The following is a 24870-nucleotide window of genomic DNA, read 5'->3' as shown; positions in this document are numbered from 1 at the left end:
GCTATTTTTAAATCCTTTTTTAAAGTTGCCAATTTGATTTCTTTGGTTTGGAAAGCCGATCGCTCCGGTGGGCAGGCTCGGGGCATCGCTCCTGGAGGCTGGCAATGGCGTCCCGCTGTCGGCCCTTCTGCCCCGCCATTCTCGTCTCCTCTTAAAGGGGATACCTGACGTCCGGGAGAATCGCTCTTCTGACAGTGCTGGGATCCTGATCCACTGAATCTCCTTTCAGTGGGTTTTGGGGGGCTACGGCGCCCTTGTAGCACCCCCCTTTGCCTCTTTGGAGCAGGTCACCCTCTCCCGAGGGAAAACTCGCCTGTTTCCACCTCGCGATCCGACCGGAAGTCCAAGGGGGATTTCTTGCAGGAGACGCGAGTCTGCGGTGCCCCTTTCACCGCTGGCCCCCGGGGTCTCTGCCTGCCCTCTAGGGGACGTGCCTTCTGCCTGCCCTCCCACTTGCCTGACCCCCGCCTTCTCTCCCCCTGCCCAGGACAACAGCCGCCGTGTGGACAACGTCCTGAAGCTGTGGATCATCGAGGCGCGGGACCTGCCCCCCAAGAAGCGCTACTACTGCGAGCTGTGCCTGGACGACATGCTGTATGCCCGGACCACCAGCAAGGTGCGGACAGACAATGTCTTCTGGGGGGAGCACTTTGAGTTCAACAACCTGCCGGCGGTGCGGACCATCCGGCTGCACCTCTACAAGGACACGGACAAGAAGCGGAAGAAGGACAAGAGCAACTACGTGGGCATGGTCAGCATCCCCATCGCCAGCGTGACGGGGAGACACTTTGCCGAGCAGTGGTACCCGCTCAGCCAGCCCAGCGCCAGCAAGAGCAAGTCGGGTTGCTGCCCGGCCATCCGCGTCAAGAGCCGCTTCCAGACCATGAGCATCCTTCCCATGGAGCTCTACAAGGAGTTTGCCGAGTACGTCACCAACAACTACCGCATGCTCTGCGCCGTCCTGGAGCCCGTCCTCAGCGTCAAGAGCAAGGAGGAGGTGGCCTGCGCCCTGGTCCACATTCTCCAGAGCACCGGGAAGGCCAAGGTACCCCCCGGGGAGGGAGGGGTGGGGGAGCGGGCCTCAGGCAGGGAGGGGGGGTTCCCTGGGCAGAGAGCCGCCTGGCCACCAGCGCCCCCTCCCTCTGCCTCTCTCCCGGCAGGACTTCCTGTCCGACATGGCCATGACGGAGGTGGACCGCTTCATGGACCGGGAGCACCTCATCTTCCGGGAGAACACGCTGGCCACCAAAGCCATAGAGGAGTATCTCAAGCTGATTGGACAAAAATACCTCAAAGATGCGATTGGTGAGCAGGGGGCAGATGGGTTGGGGGAGGGGAGGAAGTGTCCTTCCATTCAGGCTGTAAGTCACCCTGGAGCAGGGCTGAGTGTCGCGGGGGGTTTTCCTGAGGAGGGCAGGCCTGAGCTGCGGAGGAGGAGGAGGAGGAGGAGGGGGCCTCCAACTAGGGCATGTGTCCATGGAGGGGCTGCTGCCCCCAGCCCCAGGCTCCTGACTGCTCCACCTGCCCCGTCTCCCCGCAGGCGAGTTCATCCGGGCCTTGTATGAGTCGGAGGAGAACTGTGAGGTGGACCCCATGAAGTGCTCGGCCTCCACCTTGGCAGACCACCAAGCCAACCTGCGCATGTGCTGCGAGCTGGCACTCTGCAAGGTCGTCAACTCTCATTGGTCAGTGCCGGGAGCGGGCAGGGCTGGTGGGCGGGCGGTTTGGCGGGGGCAAGCGGGGATCGTGGTGCCAGGGACTGGCAGTCCACAGGGGGGAGGGTCGTGGTCCTGCCCGGCCCCCCGCTCACCCCTCTCCCTGCCCCCCAGTGTGTTCCCGCGGGAGCTGAAGGAGGTCTTTGCGTCATGGAGGCTGCGCTGCGCCGAGCGGGGCAGGGAGGACATTGCCGACCGCCTGATCAGCGCCTCTCTCTTCCTGCGCTTCCTGTGCCCGGCCGTCATGTCCCCCAGCCTCTTTGGGCTCATGCAGGAGTACCCGGACGAGCAGACCTCCCGCACCCTCACCCTCATCGCCAAGGTCATCCAGAACCTGGCCAACTTCTCCAAGTGAGTCGCTGGGAGGCGGGGAGGGAGGGGGGCAGCACGGACAAGCCACCTCTGTGCAGCAGGCTCAGCAGGGCAAAGCTGTGGAAAGGGTTTAGGCTGCCCGCCCAGCCCTCGCCAGCCCAGCTCTGTCTCTGAGACCCAGGGCTCTTGGGGCTGCTTCCAGCACAGTTCAGCTGAGACGGGCACAGCCCCCCCCCCCGGCAGGGCTAGTCTAGCTGATTTATTTATTTTGTGAAAATTTTGCACCACTTGATTGTAAAAAGAACCTCAGAACAACTTATGAATAAAAGTTAAAAACAGCTATCTAAAACACAAAGAGATGAAAGCAAGTGCCACATAGCTGGGTAGGCTGGTCCGAAGAAAAATGTTTTTAGCAGGTGCTGAAAAGAGGACAGTGAAGTTGTCTTGCCTGAAGTCAATAGACAGGGAGTTCCAAAGTGTGGGCGCTGAGCATCCGTGGGGCCAGGCCCCCTTGCAAGTGCCCCCAACAGGCTCCTCCTCCTGCAGTGACCCCCCCTCCACTTTTCCATCCCCCAAAAGAGGGTGCCCTCAAGGCCGGGTCAGCCATGGTGAGAGGGGCAAGGAATGCCTTTGACTAAGGCAAATCTAAGTTTTACAATGACAAACTAATAATAATGGGCTATTTCAGTGGAGGGATAGCATTAGAACATGATAAAATAAGCAAATGTGGCCAAGCTAAAGAAGGGAAACTACCAGAGACCTTCTTCAAAATGGTGTAATCGATGGGCCTAACGGAGATACAAAAATCGTACAAAACATGAGTGTTGCGTTCCAAAAGCAAGGAAGGATTGGACCCTGATTAATAAAATACACACGAGGCTTAGCCAGCAAGACTCTGGGAGGAGTGCGTATCACCACTCCCTCGTCCAGGCTGTTTTATTAACAAAAGAACCGTTTACACAGTGTTCGTAAGAACCAATCAGATTTCCTCTGAGCATTTAAAAAAAAAAAACCCACGTGGAGACAAAGTTAATGTTAAAACTACAAAAAGCTAATTTGTGCATGCATACATTATGGGGTAAATAAAACAGGACTAAAAGGAGGAATGCACCCAGCAACCCCGGAGGTGATAAACAAGCAGTAAACATGAGAGGAAGGATGGCAAGGAAAGATAGGGATCTTAATCCCCTCCTACGTGAAACTCTATTTCCTGGCCCTACGAATTAACAAAACCAAGGAAAGGTACATCCAAGCTATCTACTCTCTTTATGGCCCAGGATGCCTGGTGAAGCAACCAGTCTGTGTTTTAGAATGCTTATACGTGCTTGTCAGGCGTAGAGAAATGGGCAGTAGAGGAAATTGCAGAGATGCAGAGGCTTGTGGGATTTAATCAGAAATTATTGTCAATTAATTAAGCCCAGTCAACATAATGCTTTCATTGCGGACACAATGGCTTGCTCCATATTTTCATAATTCCTCATAGCAATCCCACCTGACCCCCTTTGGTTAGGCTATCTAAAGAACTTAAAACAAGAATAAAAAATGTAGAAACCCACCCAAGGACTCTATCAGATCATAATTCAATGGAGTTCTGCCAAGAGAACAAGCTGGTCATCACAAACACTCTTTTCCAACAACACAAGAGACGACTCTACACATGGACATCACCAGATGGGCAGCATCAAAATCAGATTGATTATATTCTCTGCAGCCAAAGATGGAGAAGCTCTATACAGTCAGCAAAAACAAGACCTGGAGCTGGTTGTGGCTCAGATCATCAGCTTCTTATAGCAAAATTCAAGCTTAAACCGAAGAAAGTAGGAAAAACCACTGGGCCGGTAGGATACAATCTAAGTCAAATCCCTTATTGAATACACAGTGGAAGTGAGGAACAGGTTTAAGGATTTAGATTTGCTGGACAGAGTGCCTGAAGAACTATGGATGGAGGCTCACAACATTATACATGAGGCAGCAACAAAAACCATCACAATGAAAAGGAAATGCAAGAAAGCAAAGTGGCTGTCCAACGAGGCCTTACAAATAGCGGGGGAGAGAAGGCAAGCAAAATGCGAGGGAGATAGTGAAAGATATAGGAAATTGAATGCAGATTTCCAAAAAATAGCAAGGAGAGACAAGAAGGCCTTCTTAAACGAGCAATGCAAAGAAATAGAGAGAAAAAATAGAATGGGAAAAACCAGAGATTTGTTCAAGAAAATTGGAGATATGAAAGGAACATTTCGTACAAAGATTACCATAATAAAAGACAAAAGTGGAAAGGACCTAACAGAAACAGAAGACATCAAGAAGAGGTGGCAAGAATACACAGAGGAACTATACCAGAAAGAAATGGATGGCTCGTACACCCCAGGTAGTGTGGTTGCTGACCTTGAGCCAGACATCCTGGAGAGTGAAGTCAAATGGGCCTTAGAAAGCACTGCTAATAACAAGGCCAGTGGAAGTGATGGTATTCCAGCTGAACTATTTAAAATTTTAAAAGATGATGCTGTTAAGGTGTTACACTCAATATGCCAGCAAGTTTGGAAAACTCAGCAGTGGCCAGAGGATTGGAGAAAATCAGTCTACATCCCAATCCCAAAGAAGGGCAGTGCCAAAGAATCCTCCAACTACTGCACAATTGCACTCATTTCACACGCTAGCAAGATTATGCTTAAAATTCTACAAGGAAGGCTCAAGCAGTATGTGGACCGAGAACTCCCAGAAGTGCAAGCTGGATTTCGAAGGGGCAGAGGAACCAGAGACCAAATTGCAAACATGCACTGGATTATGGAAAAAGCTAGAGAGTTCCAGAAAGACATCTACTTCTGTTTCATTGACTATGCAAAAGCCTTTGACTGTGTCGACCACAGCAAACTATGGCAAGTTCTTAAAGAAATTGGAGTGCCTGATCACCTCATCTGTCTCCTGAGAAACCTCTATGTGGGGCAAGAAGTTACAGTTAGAACTGGATATGGAACAACTGATTGGTTCAAAAATGGGAAAGGAGTATGACAAGGCTGTATATTGTCCCCCTGCTTATTTAACTTATATGCAGAATTCATCATGCGAAAGGCTGGGTTGGATGAATCCCAAGACGGAATTAAGATTGCCGGAAGAAATATCAACAACCTCAGATATGCAGATGACACAACCTTGATGGCAGAAAGTGAGGAGGAATTAAAGAACCTTTTAATGAGGGTGAAAGAGGAGAGCGCAAAATATGGTCTGAAGCTCAACATCAAAAAAACGAAGATCATGGCTACTGGTCCCATCACCTCCTGGCAAATAGAAGGGGAAGAAATGGAGGCAGTGAGAGATTTTACTTTCTTGGGCTCCATGATCACTGCAGATGGTGACAGCAGTCACAAAATTAAAAGACGCCTGCTCCTTGGGAGAAAGGCGATGGCAAACCTAGACAGCATCTTAAAAAGCTTACCAACAAAGGTCCGTATAGTTAAAGCCATGGTTTTCCCAGTAGTGATGTATGGAAGTGAGAGCTGGACCATCAAGAAGGCTGATTGCCGAAGAATTGATGCTTTTGAATTCTGGTGCTGGAGGAGACTCTTGAGAGTCCCATGGACTGCAAGAAGATCCAACCTCTCCATTCGGAAGGAAATCAGCCCTGAGTGCTCACTGGAAGGACAGATCCTGAAGCTGAGGCTCCAAGACTTTGGCCACCTCATGAGAAGAGAAGACTCCCTGGAAAAGACCCAGATGTTGGGAAAGATGGAGGGCACAAGGAGAAGGGGATGACAGAGGACAAGATGGTTGGACGGTGTTCTCGAAGCTACAAACATGAGTCTGACCAAACTGCGGGAGGCAGTGGAAGACAGGAGTGCCTGGCGTGCTCTGGTCCAGGGGGTCACCAAGAGGCGGACACAATGAAACAACTAAACAACAACAACAACAATTCAATGGCATGGTTTTGATTTATTAAAATAACACTTCAAGATTAATTTAAATAACAAGACCGACCACTAAATAGTATGGGATGCTAGTAAAGAGGATCGTAAGGGGGTTATTTATTCAACAAAATTCATACTAGAGGAAGAAAAGAGAAGTGTTATGTTTGTCTGTTTTTTGTTTATGTTGTAAAATTAATAAAAATTATTTAAAAAAAAAATCAAAAGACAACTGAAAGTACTTCAGACACAATTCGCAATGATCATGCAAAGTGAAGTAGAGCAAAGAATTATAAAGCACTCAAACAGAAACAATTTGAATTGGCAAATAAACCTGGGAAACTACGAGCATGGCAACTGAAAAAAGCGAAGAAATGTAAACACTATGAACAGGATTGCAGCCGAAGATTGAATAATCTACAACCTAAAATACATTAATAAGGAATTTCAGAAATATTATGCAAAATTATATACAAAGGGAGGAGAAAAGGAGGAGACGATACACAGGTACATGACTGAATCTAAACCTCCTCGCCCAACTAAAGAACAAAGAGGCAACCTCCGGGAACCAGTTCCAATGGGGGAGATAGACACTGCAATTCAACAAGCAGAAATAAGCACAATATCCAGGACCTGATGAGTTCTCAGCTATGCACTACAAAACTTTAACGGAAGTCATAGTACTCCCGCTGAAAGAAGTGATGGACGGAGCTTTAAAAGGTGAAAGTATTCCAATGTCATGGAAAAATGTGTTCATAACACTAATCCCAAAACAAGATTTGGCTATACCTCACCCAAAAAACTTTAGGCCTATCTTTTTATTAAATAATTATTATAAACTTGTATTATACTACAACAACAGAGGACGAGATGGTTGGACGGTGTTCTCGAAGCTACCAGCATGAGTCTGACCAAACTGCGGGAGGCAGTGGAGGACAGGAGTGCCTGGCGTGCTCTGGTCCAGGGGGTCACCAAGAGGCGGACACGACTAAACGACTAAACAACAACAACAACAACAACAATTATACTACAATCCTGGCCAAAAGGCTGAGAGAAATATTGAAGGTACGCATGCAGGAAGATCAAACAGGCTTTTTATCTGACAGACGGATGAGGAGGAATGACAAAGAGGCAGTATTCCTATTCCTGGATACAGAGGAGGGTGTTCAGTAACATTCCATGAATGTTTATAGAGAAGGTTTTAGAAACCATGGACTGGGGGTGTGTGTGTTGGAATTAAAGCAATTTATCACCAAGAGCAAACATACTTATTAATGGCAAAGCAATGGAAGAATGTAGTATACAGACAGGGACAAGACAGGGCTATCCATTGTCCCCGCTGCTTGGTACTTGAAATTGTCCCCATTTTGGTACTTGAAGTCCTTGCCTAGAAAATCCGAGGAGACACAGGAATCAAGGGGATTCGAGTAGGACAACGAAATTACAAACTTAAACCATTTGCGGATGACATAGTTTTGACACTGGAAAATCTTTTGAAGAGTATCCCAAAAGCTTTAGAAGTGTTACGGCTAAAATCTGGGTGCGAGGCTGCTCTGCCACCCAGCTCATCGGACTAAGTCCGTGGGTCCCTGCGGAGGAAAATGAGCTCAGCCGGAGACAGGAGCAAACTGCAGAAGATCCAAGTTTATTGCGCAACAGGTTCAAGGTGAGATTGAACAGTGAGAAAGGGGTGACATGAGTTTTTGAAACTCCCTCCATGTCCCAGAATACAGTGCAAAACACGTCATGAATACATCACAGAAAGGTGGGGTTACACAGATCAGCACTTCAGGAAGGTGGGGGGTTACACAGATCAGCACTTCAGGAAGGTGGGGGGGTTACACAGATTAACATATGGAGGAGGGAGGGGGGAATATGCAGAGCTGGAGATATGCACAGATAAACACTTCCTGGGGATGAGAAAACAATGGTCTCAAATGTGCATAGTCTGCCACCTGACATTGCCTGGAGGAAAGGCTGATCAGAGCGATTTGACAGGATTAGGGTCTTAACACCTTGCTTGAGGGATTATGCTGGACAGGGGAGGTGTGATGGAGTCCTAGAGAAATTGAGCAAACTGGCACGTTGATTTTCTATGAATTTTATAGATTTTAGTCCCTTTTGACATTGACAATTGGAAATAAATTGATATATTGCAGCGAAGAAGAAGGTGAAGAAGACATGCCCCCCCCCTTCTGTATCAGTCCCCCATTCGGAGATAGATTTGCATTAAAGTTCTGTAAGAACTTGCAAATCTTTTCTCCGCACCCTAAATCTCGGTGAAGGTAGGGGTGCTGTGTGAGTGGGAATAGGCCCTAATGGAAAAGGAGGTGGGTTGAGCAGGGCAACAAAGGAGGGAGCAACACGGACCAATAGAATGTATGTTTATGTTATATAGATATGCACTAAATAATAACTTGGTATCTACCGTACTAGATGTGTGGGTTTGTGCAAACCTGAAGGGGACTTGCAAATCATGCCTCTTAAGGTCATTTGCAAGTATAGTAGTGCAGATAGCTGGATATAGGATATCGCATAAAAGGACACCTGTTGTATTTTGTTCAATAGTGGTCTATGCTTTACATTTAGCAGGAAGGTCCACTACTGACTGAAAAAAAATGCAGTTTGCTTTGTCCCCCGCCATTTTTGTGTTCTCAGGTGTCAAGGTAGCTCTTCTGTGGTCTCACAGTAGTGGCAATCCCTGATGAATCCACTTAGGGCTTTCATATTAACCATGTTGCCTGGCATCCATCACAGCTGGCACAGGTTTGGGCACGTCATGAGAGAAATATCCTAGCCTTGGCCATTCCATGGGATTTTATTATTATAGGCTCTGGTCTTGCAGTCATGGGAAGTTGCTCACTTGCACATTAAGGACCAAAAGCTAATTGCAGCCTGGATACACTTGCCCAATTCAAACTGAGTCCAATTTGAATTTATCTTGCCCCATGGTTCTCAACTTCCCAAACCAATCAGTTAAAATAAAACCACTCTTAAAGGGCACTCGTCCAAATAAGTCAATTTAACTCTATAAGGGATTCAGTTACAGATAGGTAGCCGTGTTGGTCTGCCATAGTCAAAACAAAACAAATTCCTTCCAGTAGCACCTTAAAGACCAACTAAGTCAGTTCTTGGTATGAGCTTTCGTGTGCATGCACACTTCTTCAGATACACTGAAACAGAAGTTTCCAGACCCTTCTATATAGTGAGAAGGTGGGGAGGGGTATTACTCAGAAGGGTGGTGGGATAAAATAATAAAATAAGGGATTAAATAAGGGATAAAATAAGGGATAAAATAATAAAATAAGGGATTATTCCTGCTAAACCAAAGCATATATACCTTCCTGAAGCTTCTCCTTGGTAAAGTGAGTTTTAGCACATTTTTAAAATGGGTAGGGAAGTTGGCAGAGTGCCAGGTGAAACAACGAAATATGGTTATAAATTTATCTAAGTCTAAACATTGGAGTACATAATAGCCTGATCTGTTAGAAGGCATAAAATGTATGAGGATCCTCCACTGGGGTGTAAGGAATAAGACATTAGACATAAAACACTTACACACAAAAATAGCCACAAAAATAGCCCCCCCATTTGTGGAAATGACACACTGTCAGACACATTTCAACATTCCTACGTAATAACACATAATACAAAACAAACTAATTAAATATCAGTTGCATATCTTGAGACAATTGGGATATTTTATATATGTATCTTGAGGTTCAAAAGTCAGAAAATGTCCTTGTAATTCAACTCCACCCCCCTTTGTCAGCCCCACTCCCCCGGCAGTCTATATCCTTTGAAAGAGATAGCTGTGGCCACTTTGAAAACTTTGGTGTCTTCTGTTGTGGTGGCGAAGCTTTTCATTGGATCTGTAGTAACACACTTGTAGAAGTGATATCCTGTAAGGGCAGGGTGGACTTAAAAGACACAGTTAAATAATAATAAAACACACAGACACACACACACACACACACAATGACCTATGAGGAACCAAAATAAATAAATGCTAAGACACAGAATTTTAAGAAATCTGAAGTAACAATGAAAATAAAAGAGTGTTTCTTGATGTGACCATATCGGCTAGAATGTTAATAGCAAAATACTGGGAAATGACTTAATACCAAGAAAAAATGAATGGCAATTTAAAGTTGTGCAAGTACCTTGAACTAGCCAAAATGACAGAATTAATAAGAAATGCTCAGGCAAAAGGTAAACAAATACCATTCCACAAACAATGTTTGGTTGTGCTTCGATTAACTTCATAGACATCATGGAAAAACGGATTAAATAAATGAAAACAGATTATTTGTAACTTAAAAGTGTCAAAGAAGCCTGTCAGGAAATGCTGTTCCTAAAATGCACACAAACAAAGTCTGTGATACAAACAAAGTCTGTGATTTAAAAAAAAAATCCCATGGGGGGGGACTATTCAAGAGTGGAACTCACAGTGGGAGCGCTTTGATATTTACCTGTGAAAAGAATTTGGCATGTTAAGATTTCAAACTTGGGACACATTAAGGGTGATTTCTCTCAATGGTTCCAAGTTTTACATAAACCTCCTCCCCCCCAGTTCCCCCTCCTTCCTCTCTCTCTCTCTCTTTTCTTTTCCTATCCTTTTTTTTCTGATCTAGTCTCTGTGCATGTGTGGAGTTCATGTCTCAGCAAACCTTTTATACTATTGAAATGTTGCATCTTTTGGCAAAATTAGAATTTGAATAAGGGAAGGGTAAGGAGTAGATTTTAAAAGAGGGTTAGATTTAAAACAAAAAAGAGAAACTCAGCAATTGAAGTATTCACCAACAAAAGCTAGTAATTTCAGCCCAAGCAAAGCGACTGCTTCCTTTATGTACAGGAAAGGGCTAATATCCCTCTGGCCATTCGCGGAACAATGCCACGCCCTTATATATGGGGAAAAAATGGCCAGAGAGTCAGAATTCATAGGATTTATTTTATATATATATATATTTATATTTTTTAACATTCTAAGTTTTCGGCCTTACCATTTGCAGACAAAAATTTTCCTGCCCCTTTATTTACAGGATTGGTCAAGGCCCATATGTATTTGTATGTGTTTAAACTTTGAATTGACTTTGAAGTCTGATTTTTAAATAGTAGACAAAATGATAAACACTGTAATCACTCAAATGCTTGATATTACCAGTTGTGCTTCAAAACATCACAGATTTTACCTCTCACCTTTTTTTTAAAAAAAAACAACAAAGAGTAAAGTTGGGCTGAATTTCAACTGATCACATGCTTGCAGACACATGGCCCTCCACACAGCCACAAATCGGGAGAGCTAAAAGGGACCTTGGGTCATCTAGTCCAACCCTAAATACAGTGTTCATAGCAAGATTTCAAAGCAAGATTTGCACTACCAAAAGGACATATACATTTAAGTACAGATTTTCAACTGGGAAAGGAAACATCTATGCTCCTATCATGTACTAAGGAAGAGGAAAAGAAAAGTAGCCAACTTTACACAGAACCGTTTTAGCAGATCTTGAGATAGTTTGAGTGAGTTTGCTTCCTTCAAGTTCCTAGAGAAATTATCTTTAAAGGAAGATTGAAGTGAACATTTTTCCTAAGAGGGAGAGGATCTCTTATAAAGCATAGTTAAAACAGCCATAGATTTGATTTAAAAGGAATACAAAAGTGACAGTTTTTCCTGAATTTGCAGAGGAATAGTAAGCCTAATCTATGCCCCCCCTTGTAGTTTCCTTTAAAGGAAGCTTACTTGGGAGAAAATTTACCTGGCACAGAAGTAAGAAGGAGAAGGAAAAAAAAAACCTGAAAGAGGCAGAATGAAACAAGGGGGCATTTTCTAAGAAAAGAGGCCAGGAAGTCTTATAGAGACTGGTATCAGGACTGGACTCTATAGATAGACTATCAAAGCTGTTGTCTACCAAAGCTTCTACCTTTTATGTGCTTCATGAAATAAATACACTGCATTTTAGCTTGAGAGAGCAGTTGTGCTCAACTACGCTTTTGCAGCAGAAACATCTAGTTCACATTAGAAACATTCACATTCCAAAATAGACTGTAGACTCACAATCTGAAAAGTTGCGGCAAAGCAACAGGTGGGGTAAACATTTGCACCCTTCATTCTCATTTGGTCTTATTTAAGACTGATAAGGTCCAGCATGGCTTCCTTAGATTTAAAATTTTGAAGCAAGCTTGCAGTTTAAACTATGCGCGCTTAAGAAAGGCAGTCTGTCAGAGACAGAAGGAACAGACAACACACATAACAGACAACATGTAAACACACATATTCTCATATATGTATTAACACACAACACACAACACACATAACAGACAACATGTAAACACACATATTCTCATCCTTTAGTTGGTTATTGCAAGGAGTTGGGCTGCTTCCTTTAGCTTCATTAAGTGAAATTAGTAGGAAGGTCCCACATGGTTTTAAGAGCCTCCTTGCCTCTTCAAACACCACCAGTTAACCAGCCGGCCAACGCAATTCGGGCTTGGCGGAGGCGGTGCTGGCGGGCCAGATTTCAGAACAGAGGTTCTCTAATTTTGCTTCGATAATAATTTGTGGCCAGGAATCGTCTTCCAATACGTGATGACAAATTGGAGAGGAGAGTCAGGGTCCTTCTGAGACTGAGATGGCTTTCTAGAAGCCTTCTTCCCAGAGTGAGCCCGCTCGCGTTTGGAAGCCTGGGTACCCATTTTATGTTTTACGCGTGTCTAGACAGAAAGAGGGAAGAGAAAGGGCGGTAAGGATTGGTATATCTAGGAGATTGATATACTTAATACGGGATTTATAGTAAAGAGGGGTCTTTAGTCGCTTGGCAACTTCCTTAGAGGGTTTTTAAAGAGCTCTAGCTATCCGGTATTTCCTTCCTATTTCCTTAGTCAATAACCTGGGGTCCTTTTCCACTCTGCCGATCCCGCCCAATTCCTCATGGGCTATCCCTCCTGGCAACCTCCTACCTATCGTCAATCTCAGGAAAAGGGGCCCTACTGAACGCCCGCGCCGTGCGGTGCCAGATCGGGTGATCCCTAGATAGAGTTTTGAACCGAAAATCCCCCTTGCTTTTGGAAGCGGGCTCACGCACGATACACGTGTTACGTGGCACCAACCAGTGCGGCTGGGATTGGATAGAAAGCAAGACCACTTCCTGCCCCCTAGCAAGGACGCTCGGGAAGTTCGGAAAAAGAACTCCAACCCCTTGCTTTCAACTGGGATACCCGTTGCGGAGAGTCGGCTATCTTTCAAGTCGGGTCTCTCCGTCTTACTTTCGGGCTCCCAATTGGTGCGGCTGGCTGGAGGGTTTTTAGAGAAAGAGATAGAGCTCAGAACCCCCCTTTCGGGTCGAGCAGCAGTCCACGGTCTCTCTCACCAATTGGACCAAGAGACAGGCGAGAAGGAGCGATAGAGAGGAGGGCAGAGAATTCAGTTGCCAGGAGATTTCCACCCCTTTCCCACCAGTGCACTGGATTTTTCCTTTTCCTTATACTCACGTGTCTTCTATGATGATCCCAGGATTGATGAATAAGCCGGCGGGATCCCTCTTTGCTCCCCGGCTGAACTCCTGGGGCTTTCGATTACCGCCCGGAAGATGGCCGGGGGTCCAAAGGATCTTCCCAGGCAAAATGGCCTGGTGCCGGCTGAAGATTTCGGGGGCCCCGGTCAGCAACGCGGGAGAACCGCATGCCCCACGTTCGGGCGCCAACTGTTACGGCTAAAATCTGGGTGCGAGGCTGCTCTGCCACCCAGCTCATCGGACTAAGTCCGTGGGTCCCTGCGGACGTATCAAGAAGTTACAACAAAATTTGGAAATCTTGCTGGATTCCATATTAATAAGGAAAAAAACAAAATGATTATCGAAAAGCTTGTTCCTATACGCAACAGCAGCTGCAAGAATAGTTTATGCAAAAAGTTGAAAAGAGGCTATCCCGACAAGAGACCATTGGTTACATAAATTAATAGAATTTGCTGAACTAGCGAGCGTGACAACTAAGATAAGGAATATAGATGGAAAGATAGAAATGTTGATTAAATTTGAAAAGTTAATTTGCAAGCCAGACACATTGCTGTAGCCTAGTCCAGTCTGAACAACACCGGGGGGATAAAGTGAGAGCAGGCAGGAGTTGCTCCACGGACCACGCCCCCCCCCTTGATGGTGCAAGGGGGGTCCTCAATGGCTGCCTTCCCCCTCCCCTCCCCTCCCCTGTGCCCCCCTCAGGTTTGGGAGCAAAGAGGAGTACATGGCCTTCATGAACGAGTTCCTGGAGCTGGAGTGGTCCAGCATGCAGCAGTTCCTGTACGAAATCTCCAACCTGGACACCCTCACCAACAGCAGCAGCTTCGAGGGCTACATCGACCTGGGCCGGGAGCTCTCCACCCTCCACGCCCTCCTCTGGGAGGTCATGCCTCAGCTCAGCAAGGTGCTGGCCCCGCCCAGGGTGGGGGAGGGGGGTGCGGGGCCCGCGGCTTCTCCTCCCCCCTCTCTGACCCCCGGCCCGCCTCTCTTCCCCGCCAGGAAGCCCTCATCAAGCTGGGCCCCCTGCCCCGCCTCCTCAACGACATCAGCCTCGCTCTCAGGAACCCCCACATCCAGCGCCAGCCCAGCCACCAGGGCGAGCGACTCCAGGCCAAGCCCGTCATCCTCCGGGGACCCTCCACCGACATGCAGTCCACCTACATGATGCGGGACCTCAACAGGTCAGGCCGGCGGCATGGGGGGCGGAGGGAGGGGGTGCCAGGGACCCCCAGCCGACGCGGCTCTTCTGAGCCTGCTCTGGATTTGCGCGGGGTGGGAATGGGCCCTGCGGGTCGGGCGCAGGAGGGACCTGGAAAGCTCCCCCCCCCTTGCGGGTCTCTAGCCTGACTTTCCCTCTTCCCCCCCAGCTCTGTCGACATGCAGCCTTACATGATGCGAGGCATGAACAGGTGAGTCTGGCCAGGCCCCAAGAGGAAGGCGGGCCCAGAGTGCGAGGGGGGCTTCTCTCCCTGGGAGGTGGCAGGCTGCCCCTCCCCTTTGTGACTGGCTGTGCCCCCTTCGGGGCTCCTGGACCCGCCCGCCATCCCTCCAGGCAGCGCGAGAGAGGCAGGGGGCACTCCCCAGGGCAGTGGGGCTGCTGCCGCCACCGCTGCCCCCTTTCCTGCAGAGGGGCCTCATCCCGCCAACCCCCATTGCTCTCTCCCCCCCTGCAGCTCCATGGACATGACCCGCCTGCCGTCGCCCACCAAGGGCGAGAAGGGGGGCTCCAAGGACATGTTCTTTGTGGCCCGCCCCCCACTGGCCCGCTCCTCCCCGGCCTACTGCACCAGCAGCTCCGACATCACCGAGCCTGACCAGAAGGTGCTGAGCGTCAACAAGAGCGTCTCCATGCTGGACCTCCAGGACAGCCGCATGAACAGCATCTCCAACCTCCACAGCGCGGGCGACATGCTCAACAGCAGCCAGGCCTCCATCACAGCCGGGCTGGGCCTGCGCCACAGTCGCCTCTCGCAGGGCAGCGGCTCCAGCATCGCCGCCGGCCTGCGCCTCAGCCAGATGGGGGTCACCGCCGACGGGGGCGGCGGCGGGGGCACCTCCTCCTCGGCGGCCCAGCAGCTCAGGATCCCCCTCTCCTTCCAGAACCCCCTCTTCCACATGGCCTCCGACGGGCCGGCCGGCGGCCCCCTCCACAGCCACGCCCACCCGCACCGGCCGGCGGAGGGCAACCCGGACGCCTTTGCCCCCTTCCACGGCTACAGCAAGAGCGAAGACCTCTCGGCCAGCAAGCACATCATCCACAGCCACAGCTACAGCGACGAGTTCACGCGCCAGGGCTCCGAGTTCACCAAGCGCCAGCTCTCCCTGCAGGAGAACCTGCAGAACATGCTCTCGCCCCCCCAGATCACCATCGGGCCCCAGCCCCAGCGCACAGCCCCGCCCCAGCCCCAGCTGCAGCGGGGCAAGTCCCAGCAGCTGACCGTCTCCTCCGCCCAGAAGCCCCGGCCCTCCAGCGGGAACCTCCTGCAGCCCGAGCCCACCTACGGCCAGGCGCGCCCCCGCCAGCAGTCCGTCAGCAAGGAGGCCCCCTCCGCCCTCAAGCCATCCATCACCAAGCAGGTGAGCAGGCAGCAGAAGCAGCCTCCCTGGGAAACAGGCCCCCCACCCCGGCCCCTCTGCCCAGGCAAACCAGGTGGAATCGAGTGGGTCAGGGGGAGCGGACAAGGTGCGGCTTCCAGCCAGAGGCCCTTTTAAAAGTGTGCAGTTACTCGTTACTGTCATTTATTAGATTGGTGTACTGGCCTCAGGGCGAGTCACAAGATGACTCTTGCATGCCTTTCTTCTCCAGGGAGCCCAGAATGCAGCCATGCTTCTCCCTCCCAACAACCTGCGAGGCCGGCTGGGCTGAGAGCCGGTCCTTGTCCCAAGACCCCCCTTGAGCTTCTTTGGGCCGAGGGCTCTCCCGGGTCCTACCCTGACACGGGGACCTCACCTTGCCTCAAGTCCTCTTCTGTGTGTCTCTGGTTTGCCTTTCCTGTTATACCGTGTGATAGTAGTAGGAATAGGTTGCGGGGGGGGGGTCCCTTCCTTTTAGCTTCCTTTCCCCTTAGGTCTTCTTTCCTTTTTCCTGGCCCCGCGTGCCAGCACAAGGCTTTCTCTCGAGGTGCTCCCTTAGGATGGAGAGACAGCTTCCCGCCAGGAGGGTCCTCTTGGCTTCTTCCCTCCTCCTGTGCTATGAGCTGGCAATTTTGGTGACCGAGGGGAGGAGGGGGCGGATCACAGCCTGGCGTCAGTCTCTGCATGAGAGAGGAAAGAGGCAATTCCAATCAAGGCAGAAATGTTCCTGCAGAGTTCAGGGCAGCTCTCCTTGCCAGGAAGCAGGATCCCCCTGAAGAGATCAGCCTTTTTTGTTGGCTTTGAGCGGGAGAGAAGTCTGCTTTCAGCCTCTAGGACAGCGAGATCATACAGGATCTCTCCCCTTGCAGTACATTTGATTCTTCTCTCTTGGTGATTTTTAAAGTTGTATTTTGCTCCAGCTGTAATTCACTGTGACCACTCCCATCTGTCTTGGGAGACAAGGGAGGAGTGCGCCTTGGGAACTGAAGTCAAACTGTTGGAGGTTTGCAGTGTCTGCAGAAGCCGACAGGGGAGAGACGTGTTCAGTTGCAGCTGGGGCAGATGAGGGCATCCAGCTGTGCTCCTGCAGATGCACATGCATATGAAAGTTTAGTTGGTCTCTAAAGTGCTACTGGACAATTTTTTTATTTTTATATATTTCAACTGCATCAGACCAACGTGGCTACCTACCTGAAAGTCAAAAAGTGTTGAGTTGAGACATCTTTCTCCTCAGAAGAAGCAGGAAGGCGAGGAAGTTGGGCAGAGACGTGGGCGCCCTTCTCTCGCTGAGGCCTTTTCCCGCCTTTTTCCTCCCCTGGGGAGGCTCAAAATGTCTCCCTGCCGAGAGCGGCCTCTCCCTCTCCCTCTTCCACCGGATTCAGAAGGCCTTCTCCCCTCTCATCTGTGCTGCAGCATGAGAGGAAACCTCAGGACAAGAAGGTCCTTCTCAGTCCATGCAGACCGAAAGAGAGGAACGTTTCCCTCACGAGTCCAAAAGGAGGGCTGGGGGGGGCAAGGGGGGCCTCAAAATTCAAGGATAGCATTAAATAAATAAATAAAAACATTTTATTGGTACCCTGCCCTCCCCATCTAGAGCTGGGCTCAGAGCAGCTAACATCATATAAGTAATACAACATGCATAAAAACAAGCAATCAATTGATTAAAATGCATCCACGCACACACACACACACACACACACACACACAGTGAGGGGGGAAAGTATTTGATCACCTGCTAAATTTGCCCGTTTGCCCTCTGGCGAAGAAATGACCAGATCATAATTTTAATGGTAAGTTTATTGTAGCTGTGAGAGACAGAATAACAGGAAAACCCCCAGAAACCCGGAAGACAAAAGTCAGAGATAGATGTGCATTATAATAAGTGAAATAAGTATTTGATCCCCTATCAAGCAGCCAGATGTCAGGCTGCCTGGTATCTTCACTGTATGTAACAAGCTGAGATTAGAAGAAAAAAATTCACCACCGTGCAAGCAGATTTTTATTCTGAAAGTGTGGCCCAGAGGAAAAGGTTGGAAAAGCCTCGCTCTCCAGAGGATGGATTGGAACTGGCCTCCTGCAAAACCACAGGAGGGGCTTGTCTTTTTTGTTGTATTGTGGAGCATCTCCTATAGCTATGGAAAAGGAATAGTTTCCTCTCTTTTCTCTAGGTATTCAATTCAATGGCCCCTGAAATTCGCTCCGCAGACTCCAGTTTTCAGTGAGGATTTGCGTAGCTAGCCCACAATTTCTGCTCGCATAGCAAATAAACAAATCCCACTGATTCTTGTGGGGAAATGTCTGCCGTGTTCCTGACCACGGACTCTGTGGTGCGTCTAGGGAGGTTTCGGTACTAAAGCCTCATGTTCGGATAACTGAATTTTTGCTTGGTGAATATTCGTAAAGTGGGACCTGTGTCCATAATACATTTTCTCCCCCCCCCCCTTTTTGATAACAATTTATTGATTTCCCAAAAATAACAGAACAACAACAAAAACAGAAAAGAAAAAATCATAAACAGATTAAGCCATCATTTTTTGGTCGACTTTAGTTCCACTATAATATACTTGTTTGTGCACATCCATAAAACCGTATATACTTAACAATCCAATTTTAAAACCTTCATCTTATTACAAGTGACTTTTACAAGTTATACTAATGTAAAAATCTGTACACAAAGCTTTAAAATTATGCATTGAACAATTGCCCATTTTTGTAATAATTTATCCTGCATAGTTCGGTAATTTATTTTGTCAATCTTCTTCTTTATCTTCTTTGGCCGAGGCTTCTTCCTTTCGAAGGGGCTGACTGTTCTTGGCCTGGCATCCAGTCGCACAAATCAGAACAAAGTCTTTCGCTCAAACAATCCATCAAGTCCTGTGCCTCTCAATATCATAACTTCAATTTTTTTTAACAACAATCATTTCCCGCATTTTCTTCAAATCTTTATATGTCTTTTCCCAGACCTTTTTGATCATTTTGCATTGCCACCACATAAGGTAGCGTCTTAAACCTTCTGCCCTCCCTGTTTGATTCTTCTCTAACATAGTCAAAGCCTCCTGAATCATTGCAGACGAGGTGCCGTCTTTGTCAGTCAGGTAGTTTGAGGATGGAGGTCCTGGGGACCATTGGGCATGTTCTTTCTCTGACCAGGGCTCCGTCTTTTTGGGTGTGGGTGTAATAGCTCCATTCTGGCCCAGGAGACTGTGTTTTCCAGATCTGTTGACTCTATCAATGTGGGAACCCTGGACGCTGCCCTTTCTCCCAGACCATCTCAGTCAGGATCCAGCCTTCCATCTTCAGGCAGACGTCTTCCACCTGACTGCTTAAGAGGCTGGAAGGATCTGTGGATTTGTAGCTCTTTGACTGGCTGAACACAAAGAGTGCTCATTAATGGTTCCTCGTCCTCCTGGAAAAAAGTGAGCTGTGGGGTGCCTTAGGGTGCTGTCCTGGGCCTGTTGTTGTTCAACGTCTCCATAAACGACTTGGAAGAAGGAACTGAGGGGATGCTCATCCCATTTGCAGATGACGCCACATTGGGAAGGGTAGCTAAGGCCACAGAAGACGGATTTGGGATTCAAGGTGACCTTAACAGATTGGAGAACTGGGCACAAACTAACGGAATGAATTTCGAAAGGGACAAATGTAAGGTTTTGCGTGTTGGCAGGAAGAACCAGTTGCACAAATATTGGATGGAGGACACCTGGCTCACTAGCAGTACATGTGAGAAGGATCTAGAGGATCATAGTGTGATGCAGCAAAAAATGCTAATGCTCTTCTAGGCTGCATCAGCAGAAGTCCAGTGTCCAGGTCAAGGGGAGTCCGGGTCCCACTCAATTCTGCTTTAGTCAGACCAAACTTGGAATACTGTGTCCAAATCTGGGGGCCACAATTGAAGAAGGATGTTGAGAAGCTGGAATGTGAGCACAGAAGGGCAACCAAGATGATCAAGGGTCTCTAAGAATTCAAGCCTTAGGAGGAATGGTTGAAGGAGCTGGGTATGTTTAGCCTGGAGAAGAAGAGGCTGAGAGGAGATGGGAGAGCCATCTTCAAATATCTGAAGGGCTGAGCCATGGAAGAGGGAGCAAGCTTGTTTTCTCCTGCTCTGGAGGATGGGCCTCGAACCAGGGGCTTCAAGTTACAGGAAAGGAGATTCCAACTCAACATCCGGAAGAGCTTTCTGACAGTGGAAGGAGCTCCCGGGAGAGGTGGTGGACTCTCCGTCCTTGGAGGTTTCTTAGCAGAGGTTGGGCGGCCAGCTGCAGAACATCCTCTTGGACTTTCCTCATACATTTGTGAATCCGTATCAAGTAAAAGGTTTTCCCTCAGCTTACACTGTTTTTGGTTGACGGCCACTAAGAAGATTGTTAGTATTTGGCATTGATGCAGAGGGTTCCACCCGGTCCTTAGCAGATCCTGCTCCACTCCGTTTCTTCCTCTGCATTCTCTTAGTCTTACAGAGTGCGGACTCACAGGGTTTTGAACAGAGGTGTTCCTAGTGTCTGTGTCTGCTGTGGCAGCATGTTTTGTACTGGGCACGGTCACCGTGGCTGTTTCTCCTCCAGTGGGGTCGAGGGGTCATTCTTAGCTCTGCCAGTTAGATCTGGAGGGCAGGCTGGATCCTGCCCCTGAAAGAGGAGGCAAAAGGCTTGAGGGGTCCTCTCAGTCCAGGGGGGAGAGGCTGAATGTCCTCCAGTCCACTCTTTGCATGGACAGGCCCAATTCCCACCATCACTTTGCTCAGAGAGTTGTTTCCAAGCTTCAAGGGAGGTGAACAGACTTTCAGAAGAAAGCAGGGCTGTGCAACACAGCAGAGATGAGAGCGATGGGGCCTGGTGGGTTGGAGGCCCCACTGACTTGCTCTCCCCCCCCCCCGTGCCCCTTCTGCCCCTGCAGCAATCGCACACGCCTTCAACGCTGAACCCCGTCATGCCGGCCTCCGAGAGGACAGTCGCCTGGGTCTCCAACATGCCCCACCTCTCAGCAGACATTGAGAGCTCCCACATTGAGCGGGAGGAGTACAAGCTGAAGGAGTACTCCAAGTCCATGGACGAGAGTCGGCTGGACTGGGTAACTGGGGCACGTTTGGGGCAGAGTGGCCTGCGTGGGCTCCGTGGGGCTGGTGGCGGGGCAGCTTCCGGACTCGGTTGCAAGACTGCTCCCTCCCTCCTGGCCCTGGTGCAGGTGAAAGAGTACGAGGAGGAGATCCACTCGCTGAAGGAGCGGCTGCACATGTCCAACCGGAAGCTGGAGGAGTACGAGCGGCGCCTGCTGACCCAGGAGGAGCAGACCAGCAAGATCCTCCAGCAGTACCAGCAGCGGCTGGAGCAGAGCGAGAAGCGCTCCGGCAGCAGCAGGTGGAGAAGGACTCCCAGATCAAGAGCATCATTGGCAGGTGAGCTGCAGGTCGGAGCCGCCGGAGGGGAGGGGGCAGAAGGCAGGGGTCCCCCCAGCTGGGCAGGGATCCCCCAGGAGGAGAGGCCCCTGGCGGGGAGGGGCCTGGGGCAGGGGGGCTCCCGCCGGGCCGCCATGGGAGCCCCCCTTTCCCGCAGCTGCTGGCGGCCCCGGCTCCCGCCGCCTGCCTGCTGGGTGGGGGGGCCCGGATTGACTCCAGTGAAGCCTGTCCCTGCAGGTTGATGCTGGTGGAGGAGGAGCTGCGCAGGGATCACTCGGTCGCCCTCGACGCCTCCGAAACGCGGAAGCGGCTGCTCGACGCTCAGGTGGAAATTACAATGTCATTGTTCTAGCCCATGTCTCCATCGCCATCCCTGTCTGCGTCTCCCCGCCCGCCCTCCCGTCCTCCGCTCCCCTCACCCCTGCTGGGCATGCCGCCCCCACCCTGCCACCGCCTGAGTCCGCTTCTGCCTCTCCCCCCTTCTGCATGGCGGGAGGGGGCTGGGCTGGGCAGGGAGGGAGGGAGGAGGGGGCTCCCTGTCTGCTGACACCTGGCCCCACACACTGGGTAGGGGGAACGGGGTTCAGAGTCCTTTGCCTGGCCCTGCCCAAGTGTGGGGGAAGTGGGGGTCAGAAGAGGGGCGCTGAGCTGCAGGGGGTGCCAGAAGGGGAGGGGCTGCCTTCCTGCCCGCTGGGCCTTTTCTGGCCTGGGATGCCCTCGGTCCCGGGCGCTCCCCCTCTGCCAAGCAGGAGTTCCTCCAGCCGGAGGGTCTGTGTTCAGTTCTGGGGGGGCCCTGGGGGTGGTTGGAGTGCCTGCCATGGAAAGAGAGACCCTCCCCAGAGCAGCAGGGGGCTTGCTGTCTGCATGGCAGATGCCCGAAGAGCCAGGCGGGGCCCAGGGCCAGAGTCTCTGCCCTCTGAAGCCCTGGGGAACCATCCATAAGGCTCTTCTTACAGCCCGATGTTTGGCCTGGCTGGGGGGCACACAGGGTCGTCCCCCCAGCACACAGGAGCCCCTTGTTCGCCTCCTTGCATTGGAAAGAGATGGACGGGGGGCTGTGGGAGAGGCCCACCTGCCCCTTCTCCTTGCCCTGCCCAGGCCCGCCCCCTCCCCACCCTGCCCCACAGCTGCTGGGGGTCCCTGACCCAATCACTGTGTTTTCTCCGTTTCATCCTAGCTGTTCACCAGGTAACTCTGTATGACTCAGCTTTTCTCACATGGAGGATCGGGGGGACACCCGCCACTCAGTAGCCGACCAGGTGGGTCCCGTACACGCCCCTTGCCCCTCTCCTGCCCCCGTAAGGAGTAGACCCTCTCTTCCCCCTCCTTTCCTCCCTCTGCCTTTCCTCTTCCTGATTCTCCTTTATGTCCCTATAGGTGTGGGGAGTGACCCTCTAGGGGACCCCACTGGGTGCCCACCTGTAGGAGGACAGCCTCATTCCGGGTTCTTGTTTTTATGGGGGGAAGGAGGTCCTCAAGTCAAAAGCTTGGCAGTGGGTACCTGCTGCCCATGGGGGGAGGGGTGGGCATGGGGGCCCTCCCCCCTGAACAGCCCCCTCCCCACATCAGTCAGAGGGAGGGGGCGGTTCTGTCCACTTGCAGCAGGAGCAGCCTCTTGGACACCCACCTCCTCCTCCCCCTAGGGAGGCCGGAAGCATCACAGGGGCACCCAGGGCCTTTTCAGCCCCCCAACCCATGCTGCCCGCCCCAGCGTGACCCCAGGCCCCCGCCTCCCGCACTGCTGCCCCGCCCCCCGTTTGTCTTGTGTCTGTCCGCACCGCATTCCACTTGGACACCCAGCACTATCTGTTCCCAGGCGGGAGGGGGGTTGTGCATGTGCCTGGAGGGGGCGGGCAGGGTCCTGTGTGCATGGGGGGAGGGCGTGGGAGGACCCCCCTCCACGGTCTGGCAAGGAGGGGGCCGGACGCTCCCAGGCACAGGGGGGGCCGGGCGAGTGGTGGTGGACAGCTGGCCCAAGAGGTTAGTGCCAGCCAGGGGGGTGGGAGTGGCGGCATGTGGGGCTGGGGTGTGTGGATGCGCTGTCCCTGGGGAACTGGGTGCCCGACTGCTGCCCTCCCCAGGGTTCAGTAGGGGCGAGGATGCCAGAGGCCACGTGGGGGGGGGGAGTCCTCCTGATGACACTTCACCCCTTAGAGAGGGAGCCCCAGGATGGGGGAGGCGTCACCTTTGGGGTCACCAGGGAGGGGGATAACGGCCTCATTCCTCCCCGGGCTCCCCGGGCTCAGGGGTCAGGCCTCCCCGATAATCAGGGGTCAGGCCTGCCCAGCTTCCTCCCCCCTTGCAGGTGGTTCAAAGGTGGGGGGGGCACTCATCCTGCACAAGGGTCTGGCCTGGGAAGATGTGAAAGGAATTGTGGGATTTGGAGAGGGGGGGTTCCTGGGGGCTTCCCAAAGGCCTGTCCGGCTCCCCTCTGCTTGCCACGGGGGGTCCCCACAGCTCCCTCCCTTTTGCCCCTCGGCTTGAGGGAAGGGAGCCCTGGAGAAGGAAGGACAGTTGCACCCCCAACACAGCCATGAGGGAAGCCTGTCCCCACCCCAGTGGGGATGGGGAAGGGGGGCCTCCGAGTGGGGGGAGGAGGCCTGCTGTGCCCACAATGCTCAGGCAGGCCTCTGCTCTGGAAGCACCGTGGGAGTGGCTGGGCTGGGGGTGAGCCGTTCCCCGTGGGAGGAAGGGGGCAGGATGGAGGCCTCTGGGAAAGCATGGGGAGGGGGAGCCCCCCGAGTCCTGAGACCCAAACGGGGCCTATCCTGCTGGGGGGCTCAGGGCAGGGCCAGGAAAGGGCGCCTCCCCCAGCGGGGGTTGCTATGGGGAGCTGAAAGAAGGGGCTGAGCCAAGGACACAGCCCAGCCTCAGGCACTCGGCTCTTGCTGGGGGGCACGAGGGGGCTGCAGTCCTGCCTTCCTTGTGGGGACGCCTGGCTGGCCCACAGATCTGCCATGGGCTGACCCAGCTGCCAGGCCAAGCCCTGGGGGAAGCCACAGAGTGTCCCAGCCAGCCCCATGGAGCCCATAGCTGGAGTCCCAAAGCGGCCCCCAAATGGGGGGAGGAAGGCCCTTGGACCCCTTGGGCTGCTGGGGGGAGGCCCCTCCTATTGGCCTCTGGGGGTGGGGCTGTAGAGGGGCCCAAGCGGGAAGGGCGGGGGCTGTCTTGTGAGAGCCAGCACCCCCCAACGTTAATAAATAAGTGCCCCTCTTGCCCCCCTCTGTTACAGGAGAGGCAGCTTTCCGCCGTGGGTGCAGCAAACCGCGTCTGAGCGCCGCTATGGGGCAGCCCTGGAACGGGATCCACTCCGGGCAACCGCCTCCGCCCCCGCGACTCCAGATCACGGAAAATGGAGAGTTTCGCAACACCGTGTCTGAGCACTAGCGGCCGCCCCTGCCTCCCCCCACCTCCCCGAGCCGGCGTGGGGTGGGTGGGGCGGGGCGGGGGTCCGGCCCGCCTGCCTC

The 24870-nt window shown here is 51.4% G+C and overlaps 1 protein-coding gene across 1 annotated transcript in view; it reads left to right on the top strand.

Moving 5' to 3' along the window:
• The window catches only part of SYNGAP1 (synaptic Ras GTPase activating protein 1), a 66313-nt gene extending 41452 nt beyond the window's left edge, over positions 1-24861 (top strand). The window contains 14 exon segments of the mRNA XM_081849362.1: positions 488-1045; positions 1161-1305; positions 1541-1685; positions 1830-2066; positions 14140-14341; positions 14437-14618; positions 14805-14846; positions 15111-16014; positions 20905-21078; positions 21193-21349; positions 21352-21403; positions 21641-21728; positions 24636-24657; positions 24660-24861. Of these exon segments, the coding sequence (XP_081705488.1) occupies positions 488-1045; positions 1161-1305; positions 1541-1685; positions 1830-2066; positions 14140-14341; positions 14437-14618; positions 14805-14846; positions 15111-16014; positions 20905-21078; positions 21193-21349; positions 21352-21403; positions 21641-21728; positions 24636-24657; positions 24660-24790 (3039 nt within the window). The 3' untranslated portion in view covers positions 24791-24861.
• The last annotated feature ends 9 nt before the right edge of the window (positions 24862-24870 follow it).

Source organism: Podarcis erhardii, assembly GCF_964252035.2.
Source record: "Podarcis erhardii genome assembly, chromosome: 2".
Classification (NCBI taxonomy): Eukaryota; Metazoa; Chordata; class Lepidosauria; order Squamata; family Lacertidae; genus Podarcis; species Podarcis erhardii.
This window is presented reverse-complemented; position numbering and strand designations above follow the sequence as displayed.